General features: G+C 43.1%; 1 protein-coding gene across 2 annotated transcripts in view; it reads right to left on the reverse strand.

The window, feature by feature from the left end:
* The window catches only part of LOC104565073 (amphiphysin), a 187,769-nt gene that overhangs the window by 54,411 nt on the left and 114,644 nt on the right, over positions 1 to 18,714 (reverse strand). For both annotated transcript variants that reach the window (XM_088521095.1, XM_088521094.1), the window contains exon 2: positions 2,446 to 2,526. In XM_088521095.1, coding sequence (XP_088377221.1) covers positions 2,446 to 2,526 — 81 coding nt within the window. The remainder of the gene's footprint in view (positions 1 to 2,445; positions 2,527 to 18,714) is intronic.

Consider the following 18,714-nt stretch of genomic DNA (forward strand, 5'->3'; position numbering starts at 1 on the left):
TTTTTTTTTTTTCTTTTAAGAGTAACAATTTCTTGTTTACAGGGGATGGGAAATATCAGTTCGATTTACTAATCAAAATTAAAATCTCTGGACTGCTGTTTTTACTTGCAGCACCTCAGTGTTTCTGATGGCAAGATTCCTGAGGCTCTGCAAAGCCACTGTGCTCTGCTCTCCCCAGGCACAGGATGACTCAGTTTCTCCATGGTGATTCATCTGGGTAATTCAGCTGTGGGTTTGCAGGTTCATAAGGGGCTGTATTCTAAAAAAAGTCGGAATTGATCCCCAAGCAGCCTAAATGTTTTTATTTTCCTCCAGAAAGAAAGATCAATCTTCTGGAATTATCCTTACATAGAGCATTCTCATGATTTTGGTACATACCTGCTACCTAATCTATACTTCAGGCAAGGGACAGTGCACTAAGATTTCAGTTCTTCAATTACTTGTTCCCTGGTTAATGAGTTCTTTGTGTTTCCTCTCTTATTATCCTTTCTCTGCGCTGAACTGGCAGTCCTCATCTCTGGACAGGTTTTACAAGATGATCACTCTGCCTGCAAGACCAACTGACCTCCCAAGAGGGCCAGATTCAAGAAGACAGGAAGACAAGAGAAAACAGACCACTGTCCCAGCTTTTGTCTGCAACTTACTGCAACTTACAAAGAACTGAAGTGACAATATGGTCCCAAATCAAATTCAGGTAAGTGACATGGCCAGGAAACAGAGAAAATTTCACTGCCAAGAGAGATTTCAAGAAATGTAGAATAAAGTTTGGACTTTCCCTCAGACTGCCTCTCGTATAGGAAAGCCTGACTATAGTGGCAACCAATACAGAGTCAAATAAACTTAGAGGAAAGTGCAGATGGGACAGCCTCTAATAGCAGGGCGGTCCTGCGTGCAAGCTACCTGAATGCCAAGTCCATAGCAACAGTTCTGCTGTTCTGGAAAATACTCTCTCCTCTTCTTTCATTTATTTAGAATATTTAACTAAAAATACATCCCACAGAACTTTCTTCATGGGAATGCTCCTGCTGCTTCTTCCTAACCTCTTAACCTCACAAGTGCATCCTTATTTTCAGCATCACAGGTACTGGCTGTGCAAACAGCTGTGATATTGAAAGCAAGGACAGCAGCAACATAAGGAAGATGAAGAAGAAAAATACTCCAAAGAATACTCCAAACCAGCAGGGAAAAGAGGAAGAGAACGAAAGTGGAAAACACAATATCTCTGCAGGACTTTGTAGCTCCTGAATCAGTTGCATTGAAACCCAGCACCTTCCAGACCTCAGGAAAGTGAGGGAGGAACCACCATCCATTGAGAAACAAATTCTTTTACCTCCCATTGACATCTCTGGGGAAGACTGAAGATCTACACAGCCCACTGGCACCTGAAGCCTCTCTCTCTTCTAGACTAAGAGATGAAAATAATGGTTTTGTCACCATAAGATGCAAAGGTGCCCATCAGGGTCCCAGTAATCTTCATTCAAGATTTACGTTTGCATAGGAAGGACAGAAGTGCATGTGGTAGACCAGACTGATTCAGGCTAGGAATCCCAAACACTGACAGAAGCCAATTCTTACATGATATAAAATGCGTGGGTGTAGCTCTCTTACTCTCCAGAGCTTTTATAGATCGGCTCCGAAGGACAGCTCACAAAGACTATAGACATCTCTATTCATACTTATGTAATAAGATTCTTTCCTTGGTGGCATTAATGCAGCTTATGGTAGGCATTTATTTACACTACAAAGCTACTATGCAATTAATTGCAACTAGTCACCTCAGAGCAGAAAAGTCTAGCCAAAAAAGCAAGGAGTAATTGAGGTTAGAATTCAGAAGTGCATTGGGAGTAGATTCTAAAATCTTCAGGGCACCTTTGTTTTCATGGTTGTGTTTACAACATCAAGAACAACTGAGCTCTGATCCCCTGGAGTGCCTCATCTGCACTACCACGACAGTCCTTGTCATCCCTGCACTAACAGGGATAACACACAGCAAAATAACACACACCAGTCAAGCTATTCATCTGTTAGTTTCATACAGATTCACTGATATTACATACTACCAGTAAAAAGGATTACCCAATTAAAACAAAACAGACACACCACTTCTTTGTGGCAACTACAAAGATGTATTTAATCCGGGTCACCTTCAGCTCTCAGTTCTACTGCTACAAGTCCACTGTCAGGCCACAGGTGCCAAGGAGTTCTGGCATGATGACATAAGTTATGATTAAACTCTGGTCGTTTATTTCAAATGCAATTCTTAGCCCTTTGCATGCAGAAATTGAAGGGTTTCTATCCATTTGGGAATGGCAGAAAAAAATTTTATACCCATACAGTCCAAAACAATTTCTTATCTGTTGTCCTGCAGCATCTTCTTCAAATGCTGCAAGTTAAAATACACTCTAGCCTTAAGACACAATTAAAGAAACCAAAAAAGTTACTCACCTCTTGCCGCTTGAAATTTTGAACATATTCTTCAAACTGTTCATCTTTTGTTTCATCTGCTTTTCCTAGTTTTTGAAGGACCTATATCGGGGGAAAAAAAACCATTTATTAATTGGATCTTATAATAATTATACTAGTGCCACAGTACAAAATAATACTAGCGTCATCAAACATTCCAAAGTGCATTACTGCTAGTTATGTGCCAATATTCTTAAAGGACAACTAACGTATTCAAAATCAGTCAAGATAGGAAGATGCGATTGTTCAGACAGCAGTCCTCAAATCCTAAACTTACTTGCCACAAGTAGAACTATTTGAGGATATTACAGAATAATCCTACTATGGATGGGAGGATAAACACTTGTGAGAGACAAAGATCATTGTCATTGACTCACTGCTTGAAATGTTTTGAGCTCAACAAAATGCTCAGATCTCAGCAGATGGAATTCATTCAATGGGGACCTGTTTGGCACTTCCTTCTAATGCCATGCTTTTGTAAGACTTGTAAAAGAAACACTAAGGCTTTAAAAGAAATTTATGCGGTTTTCCGAAAGAGTTGGAGCATGATATTGCTGGGTAAAAAAAATGATTAAAATGAAAGCAGACCATTCAGCAGAAACACTAGTAGAGCTACATATGTGCAAAGTATCATATGGATTGCAGGAAATGTTCACAGAAGTGAAAAAAGCATTCACTCATGAAGCAAAGGTTTTGAAAGAAGCTTCTTAGGAAGCTTAAGAAACCCAGTTCACTCCAGAAATAAAGGTTAGCTTCAAAGTACTAAAGTTGGAACAGAATCAATTTCACAACTTACACCAACTTTCACTCCAGTGAAGATGTTACACACAATGAACAGAACATATGCACAAGACTCACTGAAGCCACAAGATTTCCAACTCCTGGATGCTCACTGAAGTGAAACCAGCAAGGGAGAACCATTAAAATTATTACTCAATTGCTCTCTATAGAGAAGAGCAGGTAGATGCAATAAATTCAATTACAGATGCGCAAGATATAAAACCGATGAACCTACATGTTCAGTCCTACTGATAAAAAGGCTTCTCTCTCCAAAGATGAAACAGTTATATTGAACAACCCAGGCATTTCTAGGGTACCATTAAAAAAAAATCTTATTTTGCCAAGATCTGCAATCTTATGTCTCCATTTCAGTCCTGCACTGACACTTTAGAGATGGTGAGAGAAAGAAGATGGGCAGGTGTATATTTTGAGACTGTCACAAGGTAGGATGAAAATATATACAGTATATTTCATTAAAAATATATTTGATTATATTTCATTATATGTCATTTAAAAATTTCCTAATAGGAAATTCGTTTTCTTTAGCATTATTCTTCATTTGTCCTTTGATATTTTTCCATTATTCATCTTAAGAAACAACTTTAAAATGCACTCAAGTTCCCAGATCATCCTTAGATGATCATTAGTTATCACTCCTTTTATCTGCATACATTTACAGTATTAATCATGGAAAGAATTGAGCATAAGCCTATCTGCAGCCACTTTTCCTGTTGCCTACTCTTACTACTGCTGCTATTATATTGCTATTTGTTCCTCCACTTACAGTTTAGGTCCCTGTTTCCTTGAGCACAACAGCACTCTTTGTCCACTGCTTGCAGTAGAATTTCTATGTTAAAGGCTGATACACTGAATCTTGAACTAGGAGAAAGGCTATCACGGAAACTGTAATTTAGGAGAGTATCATTTTGTGGTAGACTGCAGCTTCACAACTGTTGTTCTGCTCACTTGGCAGAGGCACTTTCTGATGTACAATCACAAAGCAAAAGAAGTCCCATCCTGGATGTAAGTAATGGGTGGAATATGGCCCTATCCGTGGGGTGGCTGTTGCTATGCACATGGCACTCTCCAGGATGCAAGATCATGGCAATGACTCTGCAGATTGCACTGAAGGTCTATGCAGCCTATCAGACTCTCTCCAACCACACTGAAAGAAGACACTGAGGGAAGTTACAAGAAAAACGTGCAGTGTTAAAGCTCCAAATAATACTCCCAGCTCCTTTCAAACTGTATTCCAGAGACTTCCTCAGGTGGCATCTTTAAATTTATAGAAAGATTTTTCTTATTTATATAAGACCCGTTGCTTTTTAAGGCCTGGTAAGGTATTTACCATTCAAAGAAGGATGAAGAATCACTTTCCTTATGGCGAGAATACTACTGCGGCCCCCAGTGACCCTGGCAACCCTCCACCAGACCCCATGTCGCTGCGACACAGCATCCCAAGGGCAGCCAGGCCCTCCCCTTGCCTCTCCCTCAAGGCTAATGGCAGAAGACTGTGGGGCAGTGTGAGGGCAGAGTAGACCAGGAAAGAAGGGCTCACACAACACTTGAAATTCAGGAATTCTTTTATTTATTGGCCCATAGTGGTTGGCTGGTCTTGGTGTGAGATCTGCAGATGACCCTGCAGCCCCTTCATCTTGGTGTTCTGTGGACAGGTTAGAAAGCGGGGCTAGGTGGAAGGGGGAACCGCTGGCTGTGTGCTACATCTGTAGATGTTCTTATGCCATGCGGACCCTCATGCAGATCTTTTGATGAGGGACTGGTGGCCGGCACAGCTTGGCCGCTGTACGGCCCCCAAGCTCGTCTGGGATGGCTCTGCCTAGATCTTCTTGGGCAGCCCATTCCAGGTGCTGTGGTGAGCAGGAGTGTCACAGTGATGTGTGACATGACATCAACAGCACTGGTCAACAAAGGTGTCTCTGTGATGTCATGTCACGTATCATTGTGACGCTCCTGTTCTCCACTGCCCTTGCCCCTATAAAAGCGGGAGCGCTGGCAGGGCCCACAGCTCACTGAGGCTCTTGGTCCAGGGGTCTCTAGGTGACTTGGGAGCCAAGGGCTCCAAGAAGCCTCAGTGAGATTATTTGCTACCTTAGGGTGGTGCTTTGTAATTATTTCCTCACCTTTTATCCCGAAAATGGAACCGGTGGCCGCACCCAGGGGAATCCGAAGGAGGAAACTAAGACGGCAGGAATGGAGAGAGAAGATGGTAACGAGGGACTCGATCAGGATGCGGAGAAAGGATAACAGCGAGAAGATGGAAGTCGATCCTCCGGAGGATTCCCCTGAGCCCATGGAGGTGGATCCACCTATCTGCGAGGAAGAGCCGATGGAGGTGGATCCACCTCCAGCGAAGGTGGCCTGCGTGACCCCCCCGGCGCCTGGGACGGCTTGCGGAAGAAGATCTAAGCAGAGCCGTCCCAGCAGAGCCTGGGGGCCGTACGGCCGCCCAGCTGCGCCCGGCCACCAGCCCCTCGTCAAAAGATCTAGATGAGGGGCTGCGTGGCAGAACAACATCTACGGGCGCAGCGCACAGCCACCGGTTCCCCCCCTTCCCATCCCTACCACCCCCCACCCTCCTAATTCTTAATTGGAATAACAATTAAGAATTCTATCAAGAACATAGGAGATTATCTCCTAGCTAGAAGATAAGCTGGAGAGAGCACATACACTTGCTCAACTAAACAATGCGGAGAAGTCACTCAAGAACTACTACTTCTATAGCTTTTTAAAATATTTGTGGATCCGTGAGAAATGTATTTCAGACTTATTGCAAGAATGGATGAAGGCATATGAGAGTTTATGAGAGATAACAATCACAAATTAACCAAGACAATCACTATGGAGAAACAAATAAACTAACATAATCTAACTAGCACTTTGTACTAGTTGCTTTTTTCTGATGGGGGTGCGGGGGGGAGGAACACACACTCACACACACACAAAAACTCCATGACAATTTCCATTCCTTTCGCTTTTAAAAATTATTTGGTATTTTGGCATTATTAAAGGTCAAGCAATATCTCACAACATGAGACATGTTCTGCAGTTGCTGTGCTAACATAGAATGATAGAATCATAGAATTGTTAAGGTTGGAAGGGACCTCTAGAGGTCATCAAGTCCAACCCCCCTGCACACGCAGGGTCACCTAGAGCACGTGGCACAGGACTGCGTCCAAGCGGGTTTTGAAGAGAGGGAGATTCCACAACCTCTCTTGGCAGCCTGTTCCAGTGCCCCGTCACTCTCACTGTTAAAAAATTTTTCCTTAAGTTCCTGTGGAAGTTTTGGTGTTTCAGTTTGTGGCCATTACCTCTAGTTCTGTCAATGGCCACCACTTAAATGTGGCTGGCCCCAGAGAAAAAACACAACCATTCCTGACATGAGTAATAGCAGATCCTACACATTTCTCATTATGAGGCCTACAAACCTTAAAAGGTAAATTAATTTTCCTTTTTTCTTCACCATTTTATCTACAAGGCAGTCTACTCATGTTTTTGCATCTTATTACTTTGACTTCTAAATTAATCCACACACTCAATGTAGCGATACAGATGTCTAATCTTGACTGCCTCCTCCAGTCTGAGTGGTGACATTTCCACAGATATCCTTATTTCAAGAAAGGTATTGACTCGGGCTAAAAACAAATGCTTGTCAGACAGGGCCAGGGCAAAAACTGAAACATGGTAGGTCCACCTGAGCATGGGAAAGCTTCATCACAGAGAGGGTGACTGAAGCCTGGACCAGGTTGCCCAGAGAGACTGTAGAATCTGAGAGACCCTCCTTTAGAACGGCAGCACCTTGCTCCATATGAAAACTTTGACCAAATGCCAAGTGTAAAGAGTTCCCTCCACAAGAGGCATCTGTTCAGAGAAGAATTAAATACCAATCATGCACATTTTAAGCTTTTCTTTTCCAATACTAAATTAGCCTAATGTGCGCAAGAAACTGTGCGCAAGAAACCGTGTGCAAAAAAGTCTTGAGCACTGACTGAAGAAAAACCAACCAAACAAAAAAACCCACCTTCGGGCCCCCCGGTGACCCTGGCAACCCGCCACCAGACCCCGTGTCGCTGCGACACAGCAGCCCAAGGGCAGCCAGGCCCTCCCCTTGCCTCTCCCTCGAGGCTAATGGCAGAAGACTGTGGGGCAGTGTGAGGGCAGAGCAGGCCAGGAAAGAAGGGCTCACACAACACTTGAAATTCAGGAATTCTTTTATTTATTGGCCTATAGTGGTTGGCTGGTCTTGGTGCGAGATCTGCAGATGACCCTGCAGCCCCTTCATCTTGGTGTTCTGTGGACAGGTTAGAAAGCGGGGCTAGGTAGAGGGGAGAGCCACTGGCTGTGTGCTACATCTGTAGATGTTCTTCTGCCACGCGGCCCGTCATCTGCATCTTTTGATGAGGGACTGGTAACCGGCACAGCTTGGCCGCTGTACGGCCCCCAAGCTCGTCTGGGATGGCTCTGCCTAGATCTTCTTGGGCAGCCCATCCCAGGTGCCGTGGTGAGCAGGAGTGTCATGGTGATGTGTGACATGACATCAACAGCACTGGTCAACAAAGGTGTCTCTGTGATGTCATGTCACGTATCATTGTGACGCTCCTGTTCTCCACTGCCCTTGCCCCTATAAAAGCGGGATCGCTGGCAGGGCCCACAGCTCACTGAGGCTCTTGGTCCAGGGGTCTCTAGGTAACTTGGGAGCCAAGGGCTCCAAGAAGCCTCAGTGAGTTTATTTGCTACCTTACGGTGGTGCTTCGTAATTATTTCCTCACCTTTTATCCCTAAAATGGAACCGGTGGCCACACTCAGGGGAATCCGAAGGAGGAAACTAAGACGGCAGGAATGGAGAGAGAAGATGGTAAGGAAGGAGTCGATCAGGATGCGGAGAAAGGATGACACCGAGAAGATGGAAGTCGATCCTCCGGAGGATTCCCCTGAGCCCATGGAGGTGGATCCACCTATCTGCGAGGAAGAGCCGATGGAGGTGGATCCACCCCCGGCGAAGGTGGCCTGCGTGACCCCCCCGGCGCCTGGGACGGCTTGCGGAAGAAGATCTAAGCAGAGCCGTCCCAGCAGAGCCTGGGGGCCGTACGGCCGCCAAGCTGCGCCCGGCCACCAGCCCCTCGTCAAAAGATCTAGATGAGGGGCTGCGTGGCAGAATGACATCTACGGGCGCAGCGCACAGCCACCGGTTCCCCCCCTTCCCATCCCTACCACCCCCCACCCTCCTAATTCTTAATTGGAATAACAATTAAGAATTCTATCAAGAACATAGGAGATTATCTCCTAGCTAGAAGATAAACTGGAGAGAGCACATACACTTGCTCAACTAAACAATGCGGAGAAGTCACTCAAGAACTACTACTTCTATAGCTTTTTGAAGTATTTGTGGATCCGTGAGAAATGTATTTCGGACTTATTGTAAGAATGGATGAAGGCATACTCTCATAACAATCACAAATTAACCAAGACAATCGCTATGAAGAAACAAATAAATTAACATAATCTAACTAGCACTTTGTTCTAGTTGATTTTTTTCTGGGGGAGAAAAAAAAACACATACACACACACAAAAAAAGCAGACACAATTTCCATTCCTTTTGCTTTTAAAAATTATTTAGTGTTTTGACATTATTAAAGGTCAAGCAATATCTCACAACATGAGACATGTTCTACAGTTGCTGTGCTAACATAGAATCATAGAATCATAGAATCGTTAAGGTTGGAAGGGACCTCTAGAGATCATCTAGTCCAACCCCTCCGCACACGCAGGGTCACCTAGAGCACGTGGCACAGGACTGCGTTCAAGCGGGTTTTGAAGAGAGGGAGACTCTACAACCTCTCTGGGCAGCCTGTTCCAGTGCCCCGTCACTCTCACTGTTAAAAAATTTTTCCTTAAGTTCCTGTGGAACTTTTGGTGTTTCAGTTTGTGGCCATTACCTCTAGTTCTGTCAATGGCCACCACTTAAAAGAGGCTGGCCCCATCCTCTTCACTCTTTCCCTTGAGGTCTTTATATACACTGATCAGGTCCCCTCTCAGCCTTCTCTTGAAGTGAGCAGAGTATTGAATAAAACCCAGAGGAGCATAAAATACTGTGATACAAATATGTTCTGTTAATCGAAATTGAAAGAGAGAAATGTGGCCTTTCTACACAGCCTTAATGTCAAGTATGAACATTATACTAGGAGAAATGGTATAATAGCCTGTCTGCAAATTAAAGAATCTAATTGCACATCATTGCCCTGATGATGTAAAAATGTACCAGACAGAGACACAAAATAAATCAGACTTTGATCCCTCCCACCAGGAAGGCACATATTTCTACATGAGTTCTTGGTCCTATGCTTAAAGCTGGTAAGTACAGTACAGAAAGCATTGACTTGCATAGCACAATATATGGGTCTATGCTTTGTGGTGCACAGACCTACTCCTAATACATCCAGCAAACAGAAGGTGAATATCTACTCTACTGTAAACAAACACCCTTGCAAGATTTCACATAATAACAGGTGGCTATCAACATGCATAAACATAGTTCCACATAAAGCTTCACTGATCAGAAGGAATCAAGGAGACTTGAGAAAAGAATAGACTTTGCATTTAGAAAGGCCTTGTTTTGCTGGTGGGACAGAAAGGGATGCTAACAGCCACCAGAGAGTTTTGCTGCCTTACAGGCCTTAATACTATGTGATTCTCCAACCTGCTAAGGTGGCTTATCAGATACTCTCTGCAGGAATCCTGAAAGGTGCTTATTTCCAATGAAAGAAAAATCCCAGTATGGTTCTCACTGCTAGACCAGTTTTCCCTAGTCTCTTCTTTGCGACTAGTCTGCACAGAGTGGGGGCATCCAGGGCATTCAGGGTGAAGAGCACAACAGGTGGTTTCATGGCATGAAACTTACAGAAGAATGCAAAAGAAGGATAGACTAGAAACAACATAGACAGACCAAGCTCAGAGGAATAAAAAAGAATGAGAAACTGAAGAAGCAATTGAAAAGGAAAAAGACCATCAGGAAATACTAGAGTTCAGCCTAAGGGCAAAAACAGAAGTTTGAGAAATTGAGGATTGTTTCTTTGGCCTTGCTGGAGGCAACTCAGATGACATAGGCTGCCTGAGACATTTCTATGTAGCTCACAAACATAGACCTATAGAAGGTCTATGATACAGATCTATAGAACTCTTTCGGAAAAGCAGGTCAAGGCAAAGCAGGACCAGGTACGAGCAACTGAATCGAGCCAGTGAGGGCTACAGCAGCATCTACACATCCTTATAAACTTGTGAGCATTTTTCCTCCCCTCAAAAAATATTTTATGGAATAGTAGTTCCTCCTGTGCTTTTTTTTTTGCCATTTGGAAAAAAAAGTAGTAAAGATAAGCAACTATGCCAAGTTCAGAGGAAGTTAATCACAAGCAGATATCAAATGTAGACTAGAATCTTAACTTCTGGGCCATCCTCCTGTGAAAAGGAGAAGCTCAGTACAGAAATCTGCCACATTCAGAGTATCTGCACAAGAGTTACACACAAGAAAATAGGAAGAGCAAATAAAAAGGTATCTTAAACAACTGGAAAGACAGTCTGTTTGTCCTTTTCTGGCTCCTGCTACTCTCTCTTCCTGAAAAGACTGATCTCTTTTTATGCTTGAATAAGAACTAAATTTAACTGCCTGCACAAGTAGCAGTAATAGCCCTCAATGAATCAGTGTCCTTTATTGAACACCAGACAAATCAAAAGAAGCTAATCAAAAATGCTGTCAATTGCTCCTGCCTCTCCCTACACTTTGCTTGTTCATCTAGCTGAAAAATACCTGGATATCTTTCAACGGGTGACCAGAGCCTTGTAGAAACTGGCTGTGCCTCTAGGCTGACTTATTCCTAGTCCCTCGTGACATGTCCTTTCTCCTTTCTGTTGAGCTCACTCTTTTCTAAATTTCCCACCCTCTAAAAAAAACAGTCGTGGAATAAATATGTTATTTGCTGCCCTTGTAATATTTCAATTTGCTCATTTTACAACTCTGCTTGCTTTGTCTTCTATCCACCATCTGCCTATTGAGACTGCAAGTTCTTCAAAGTGGAAACCACCTGAGCCTTTGTCCATTTAGAGTGCCTAGGACAGAGGGTCCACAGGCTTGATTTGCTTCAAGATCCTACTTGAAAAGCTCTAACAATTTATCTTCTGTTTAAATTCCCCTGGAGAAAAGCTAATTCTGTTCCTATTTACTAGACACTCCTAGTTCTTAAAAAACAGCGGGGAGGGGAGGGAAGGGGAAGGAAGGGGAAAGAAGGGGAAGGAAGGGAAGGGAAGGGAAGGGAGGGAGGAAGGAAGGAAGGAAGGAAGGAAGGAAGGAAGGAAGGAAGGAAGGAAGGAAGGAAGGAAGGAAGGGAGGGAGGGAGGGAGGGAGGGAGGGAGGGAGGGAGGGAGGGAGGAAGGAAGGAAGGAAGGAAGGAAATTAAAGCAGTCATTCCAAACTTTTTTTCCAGATTAATTTTCGAGACCATGCGAAGAGAACACTAACATCCATTATAATGTCATCTAGAACAGAGATCTTCTAAGCTGCAGACAGTCACAGTAAAATAAATATAGAGGCTACTAAAGTTTATCCTTCCACAAAAAACCTAAAATAATTTATCCTACAGTAGTCCTCAGCAGAGTTACCTGAGAGGCAATCTGTCATCTCTAAATAAGTGAAGTTACTCCTGGGCCAACCAGGCAGAGATCGAATATAAAATAAAATGTAATGTAATTGTGGCTAGGAAAAGTTTTGCTTTCTTACTTAGACACTAAAAATCCAACTAGAGAAAGTAACTTTGTCCTTTACAGATTTTCTCTAAGCAAGTGATGTTCTTCCTGTCTGCTAGAGGACCAAAAAAAAAAAAAAAAGAGGAGCTTTTCAGTCGCAAGGACAAAATAAAGACTGCATTCAATAATACAGACTTTGAATTTAAAAATGCACATTCTCCCATGCTCTGGCTTGATACGATATATCAGACTCCTGTTTTACTTTCTTTAGCTCTAACAATATGCTTTCAGTAGGTTAAATTATTTTTAGGAAATCAGGTGGTCACTTTAAGTAATAATATTTTCAGGCTGTTTCCCATTTTAGTCACCATGTGATATCTGATTTTCTGTATTCAGGTTCAAGATTTGGTGCAGTAAAAGGAAAAAACATGAATTCAAAGCGGTATTTTAATTAGATATAACAAATTTTTATAAAGGTTGCCCATGAGATTGGGGGTTCTGCTCAACTTTTAACTCTGCTGTATGATTACAGCCCACACTTAGAAAGCCTCAGGCCCCAAATCCTGACATTCATTCTGTAATTAGGCAGCAATGATGATGAACAGAGAAAAAACACAACCATTCCTGACATGGGTAATAGCAGATCCTACACATTTCTCATTATGAGGCCTACAAACCTTAAGAGGTAAATTTATTTTCCTTTTTTATTCACCATTATATCTACAAGGCAGACTACTCATGTTTTTGCATCTTATTCCTTTGACTTCTAAATTAATCCACACACTCAATGTAGCGATACAGATGTCTAATCTTGACTGCGTCCTCCGGTCTAAGTGGTGACATTTCCACAGATATACTTATTTCAAGAAAGGTATTGACTCAGGCTAAAAACAAATGCTTGTCAGACAGGCCCAGGGCAAAAACTGAAACATGGTAGGTCCACCTGAGCATGGGAAAGCTTCATCACAGACAGGGTGACTGAGGCCTGGACCAGGTTGCCCAGAGAGCCTGTAGAATCTGACAGACCCTCCTTTAGCACGGCAGCACCTTGCTCCATATGAAAACTTTGACCAAATGCCAAGTGTAAAGAGTTCCCTCCACAAGAGGCACCTGTTCAGAGAAGAATTAAATACCAATCATGCACATTTTAAGCTTTTCTTTTCCAATACTAAATTAGCCTAATGTGTGCAAGAAATGCTGTGCAAGAAACTGTGCGCACAAAAGTCTTGAGCACTGACCAAAGAAAAACCAAACAAACAAAAAAACCCATCTTCGGGACCCTGGTGACCCTCCACCAGACCCCGTGTCGCTGCGACACAGCATCCCAAGGGCAGCGAGGCCCTCCCCTTGCCTCTTCCTCAGGGCTAACGGCAGAAGACTGTGGGGCAGTGTGAGGGCAGAGCAGGCCAGGAAAGAAGGGCTCACACAACGCTTGAAATTCAGGAATTCTTTTATTTATTTGCTCATAGTGGTTGGCTGGTCTTGGTGCGAGATCTGCAGATGACCCTGCAGCCCCTTCATCTTGGTGTTCTGTGGACAGGTTAGAAGGCAGGGCTAGGTAGAGGGGAGAGCCACTAGCTGTGTGCTGCATCTGTAGATGTTCTTCTGCCATGCGGACCCTCATGCAGATCTTTTGATGAGGGACTGGTGGCTGGCACATCTTGGCCGCTGTACGGCCCCCAAGCTCGTCTGGGATGGCTCTGCCTAGATCTTCCTGGGCAGCCCATCCCAGGTGCCGTGGTGAGCAGGAGTGTCACGGTGATGTGTGACATGACATCAACAGCACTGGTCAACAAAGGTGTCTCTGTGATGTCATGTCACGTATCATTGTGACGCTCCTGTTCTCCACTGCCCTTGCCCCTATAAAAGCGGGAGCGCTGGCAGGGCCCACAGCTCACTGAGGCTCTTGGTCCTGGCATCTCAAGGTGACTTGGGAGCCAAGGGCTCCAAGAAGGCCTCAGTGAGTTTTATTTGCTACCTCAGGGTGGTGCTTCATAATTATTTCCTCACCTTTTATCCCGAAAATGGAACCGGTGGCCACACTCAGGGGAATCCGAAGGAGGAAACTAAGACGGCAGGAATGGAGAGAGAAGATGGTAATGAAGGAGTCGATCAGGATGCGGAGAAAGGATGACACCGAGAAGATGGAAGTCGATCCTCCGGAGGATTCCCCTGAGCCCATGGAGGTGGATCCACCTATCTGCGAGGAAGAGCCGATGGAGGTGGATCCACCCCCGGCGAAGGTGGCCTGCGTGACCCCCCCGGCGCCTGGGACGGCTGGCGGAAGAAGATCTAAGCAGAGCCGTCCCAGCAGAGCCTGGGGGCCGTACGGCCGCCAAGCTGCGCCCGGCCACCAGCCCCTCGTCAAAAGATCTAGATGAGGGGCTGCGTGGCAGAACAACATCTACGGGCGCAGCGCACAGCCACCGGTTCCCCCCCTTCCCATCCCTACCAACCCCCACCCTCCTAATTCTTAATTGGAATAACAATTAAGAATTCTATCAAGAACATAGGAGATTATCTCCTAGCTAGAAGATAAGCTGGAGAGAGCACATACACTTGCTCAACTAAACAATGCGGAGAAGTCGCTCAAGAACTACTACTTCTATAGCTTTTTGAAGTATTTGTGGATCCGTGAGAAATGTATTTCGGACTTATTGCAAGAATGGATGAAGGCATATGAGAGGTTATGAGAGATAACAATCACAAATTAACCAAGACAATCACTATGGAGAAACAAATAAACTAACATAATCTAACTAGCACTTTGTTCTAGTTGATTTTTTTCTGGGGGAGAAAAAAAAAACACACATACACAAAAAAAAAACAGACACAATTTCCATTCCTTTTGCTTTTAAAAATTATTTAGTGTTTTGGCATTATTAAAGGTCAGGCAATATCTCACAGCATGAGACGTGTTCTGCAGATGCTGTGCTAACATCACATACTTCTACTCTTCTCATTAATTACTACTAGGGTTAAGCTTGTGTGTTATAAGAAATATATAAGTACAATTTCTTCACATTCAGCCCAGGTATCAGTCTTCCAGGTACTGAAAAAGGCATTTATTTCACAGGGAAAATTGCTAGTTTGGGAAAGGAAGCAGCAGCAGGAGTCTATTAATCTCTTGTTAAGGAAGACTCCTGTTTTCAAGCGCATGACAACAGCAACAATAATGATAACAAACCAAACAGAGAAACCCCACAGAAGTAAGAAATTAAATAAGTATTGAGGAAGCCTTGCAGTAATTACTATTCACACAAGCACTCCGTCAGAGGCACACATCACACGGAGAATATGGTTAACAAGGAGCAGGAACTTAGGCTCTGGCCAAAGAATATTTTAGGTCTTAACACATTTAAAAAAAAAAATCTTCCGGAATGGGGACTATATACATTAACAGTGGGATTCTGCGGTCGTATAATCTTTTAGCCCAGTCACCAAAGCATGCAGCAGAAATGGCAGCCGCATTGACATGCTGGAAGGTCTCCCGTTAGCAAGGCCACTAATGCGGGGCCTCTTGAACGGTTCAGAAGAAACTTCACACCAATGCTGATGCCAGGCTGTCAGGGAACAGATCAACGGAAACCTTCACCATCACATGTAAAACAAAAAGAGTTTCTGTCTTATGTGGGATGATAAAGAGGCACAAACTAGTTGTTCCTGAAAGTTACTGGAAATTAAGCACACAGCTGAATTCAGCTGGTACAACTGGAGGGAATAGGATGGACTAAGTTCATAGTCCTTCATGTCATACACATCCTGGAGCAGCATGGGATAGCAATAAACGATTTGGCTCTTTCATTTTGCATGTCTTCTATGCTAAGGTCCTCTATCGACGGGCAACAAGGGGAAAACGTATCATCGTCCTCCTTCAATAACTTTTTTTTTTGTTTTTAATGAATCCAAAGAATTATCTGTAGCGAACTGGCATATGTGTGCATTTTCTGTGCATCCTTACATTGCTCCAAGTCCCTGAATACTCTTTGATTTTCCATTCTCCTCAGTGGTTTTCTAAAACACTCAAAGATAGAAAAATATGTTTTAAAAAAAAGAATTATCCCATATATTTTATGTATTATTTATGGTAGAGAGAAATTCATCATGCACTGAAAATCAGCTCACGTGGGAAAACAGATCTGCAAATAGCATCAGGCATGAGCAAGGAGCAAAGGAGCTTAAGCTACACCAATTTGACATTCTAAGCTACAAGCTACAGGTAAAAAAAAAAGGCACTCAGACATCTCTCATCAAAAGAAATACACTTCAGTTCCCTGGTTTGTCTTTATATTTGGAGCTCAAACCTACAGTCAGTCTGTATACTCCTATCCACCATGATCACGACAGTGTGTGAATATTTCCAAGCTTCCTCATAAAATTGCTCTGGGATTCATTCATGATACAGAACACAGCTACATATATAAACATATATATTTACATATAATTTTTTATATATAGTACATATATATATATTTACCAAAAATAAACAATATAAGGCAGCAAATAATATACTATGGCTCATCATCAGACTGATGGAAGTGGGGAAGTGGTACCTTTATTTATGATTTTTAGAAACAGGACCCTTTAAAGGTCTTTCTATGCCATCAATCAATTGAATCAGAAAAGCCCCTTGGCCCAATGCTGTTTGGAGGGAAAAAGGCCACCCCACATAATCACAGTCACAAGTTGCTTTCTCTGCAGACCAACTATATCCACCAACTGCAGAGCAAAGCCTTACAAAAGCTGTCAGGCCAGGTTTGTCCCCTTGAGGGAAACATCATTATTGTTCGTACCAGATTGGACTCCTCAAATTAACTAACTCTTCATGTTTTCATGGGATGCTGCTACAGCAGCGGTACGTCCATCTCAGCTTCCTGCCCAATAGGCAGCATTCACTGCCTTTCAGTAGGGGCAGTGTTTTTTCCCCTTCAGCAAAACAACTATCTTCAATATGTCAGTGTTTGCAAACATTCCAGCAGGGTCATTACAATCATTTCAAGTCATGAGAACAGTTTAATGTCAAACCACTGGCTTTTTCTCAATTTAAGCCTAACTGTATGTCCTCCTTCTGGATCAAACTACTAATTTCTCCATGGGCCAGAGCTTGCAGTGGGATGTCTGTTTTAAGGGCAAAGCTGCAAGCCTGCAAGGACTACAGGGACTGAGGCCTCCATGCATCCTATCAGCACTCCCGGTCCTCTCATGTACCCCCCTCCATCCTTATTTCAATGCAAATTACACATCAGTTCATCCATGTGACAGTGTCTTGGCTGCTACAATGTGAGGAGCCTTCAGTTAAGATGAAGAAAATAAGCGCAGGAGGGAGATACTCCCAAACCATTCCACTGTGGCAAGAAAAAGGTTCACAAGAGAATTTAAAGGAAAAATAAACGATACTTTTCAAAGAGGGTAGTTCTCTGCAAGCACAAACATGCCTGTGCTTTATGCATACACGTTGCAAGAAATCATACTGGTATTGAATAGATGTGCCTTTTCCATATTTAAATCGATCCGAGGACCACAACAGGCTGCCGGGAGGCCAACGGAAATGCTCTATTTTCACATAAATAGCGAAGCTCTTGTTAGTCACAGTCATTGACCACTACATATTTTTCCACAGTAGTAAGAATAAAACCAATCAACTCTCATATTCTACCTTTCTTACTTTCTTCTTCGTTTGCCATTTGATATGTTCTTTTTCTTCAGCTTCTCTTCTCAGCTGTCCCTCGCATTGATACACTCCGCAAAACATTTGCTGTATCCTTCAAAAGGAAACTGAATTTCGGCAGTGTCTGAGATGGGTTATACGTAAAAGTTTTGGTCCGCAGGGCTGATAAAACAACGTGAACGCAGAACTGTGTGATTAATGTAAAACTGTGTGATTAAGTGCAAGTCAGTGTGATTAACGGGGCTACAACATACTAAACCTCTGCTTTCTCTTACGTAATTAACCTAATTGATGCTAAATCTGTTTGGAAATTAGGATGACACTATTTAAAGCAAATTATTCAGATTCAGAGTAGCATGCTGGTATAACATTTCTCTTCCTAACCTCAGGCTATTCAACATTTTGTTTCAGAATAAATATGTATCTATGACTGCTTACATGATAAGAACCTGTGAATGTGATCTTTCTCGGAATGTCACAGTGGTAGATTCCAGCGGGAATCACTCTGCATGAATTACAACACTGGTCTAAATATAAATATTTCAGAGATTGCAAGATCATGTTTGAGGATGAGAGAAAATACAGTCTTACTACCGTGATACAAGACTCCTTACAAATATGGACAAGAAAGCCTTTTCAGTATGAGGTATTAAGGTAGTATTTTAAATCTATTAAAAATTCTGACTGAATGAAGACTTTCCTAGCTGCATAAAGATGGCGAAAATCCAGCTTAGCTGTTCAAAATCAACTAGCTAAAGCATGCTGCTTGAAGGATTCTTCCCAAAATGAACTATCTTTCACAGGCACCGAACCTGGTCATCCAGAGCTACTGTTTCTCGAATCCACTTTCCTACAGGCCATCCATACAGTGAGAAAACACAAGGTTACAACACTGCTGCAAACAATATTGGGCACATCGCTGTATGCCCTGTTCACAGTTTAAGGCTGAGTTAGTTTTACTTCATAGAAATCACTGTAGACCATTCTGAAACACAAAGCAGCCTTCCCATCGAAACCTGCTGCTTCTTGGTGCACTGAACAGAGCTGTCAC

Source organism: Tinamus guttatus, unplaced genomic scaffold (genome assembly GCF_059628265.1).
Source record: "Tinamus guttatus ecotype Peru unplaced genomic scaffold, ASM5962826v1 Tinamus_guttatus_pri_ptg000115l, whole genome shotgun sequence".
Lineage (NCBI taxonomy): Eukaryota > Metazoa > Chordata > Aves > Tinamiformes > Tinamidae > Tinamus > Tinamus guttatus.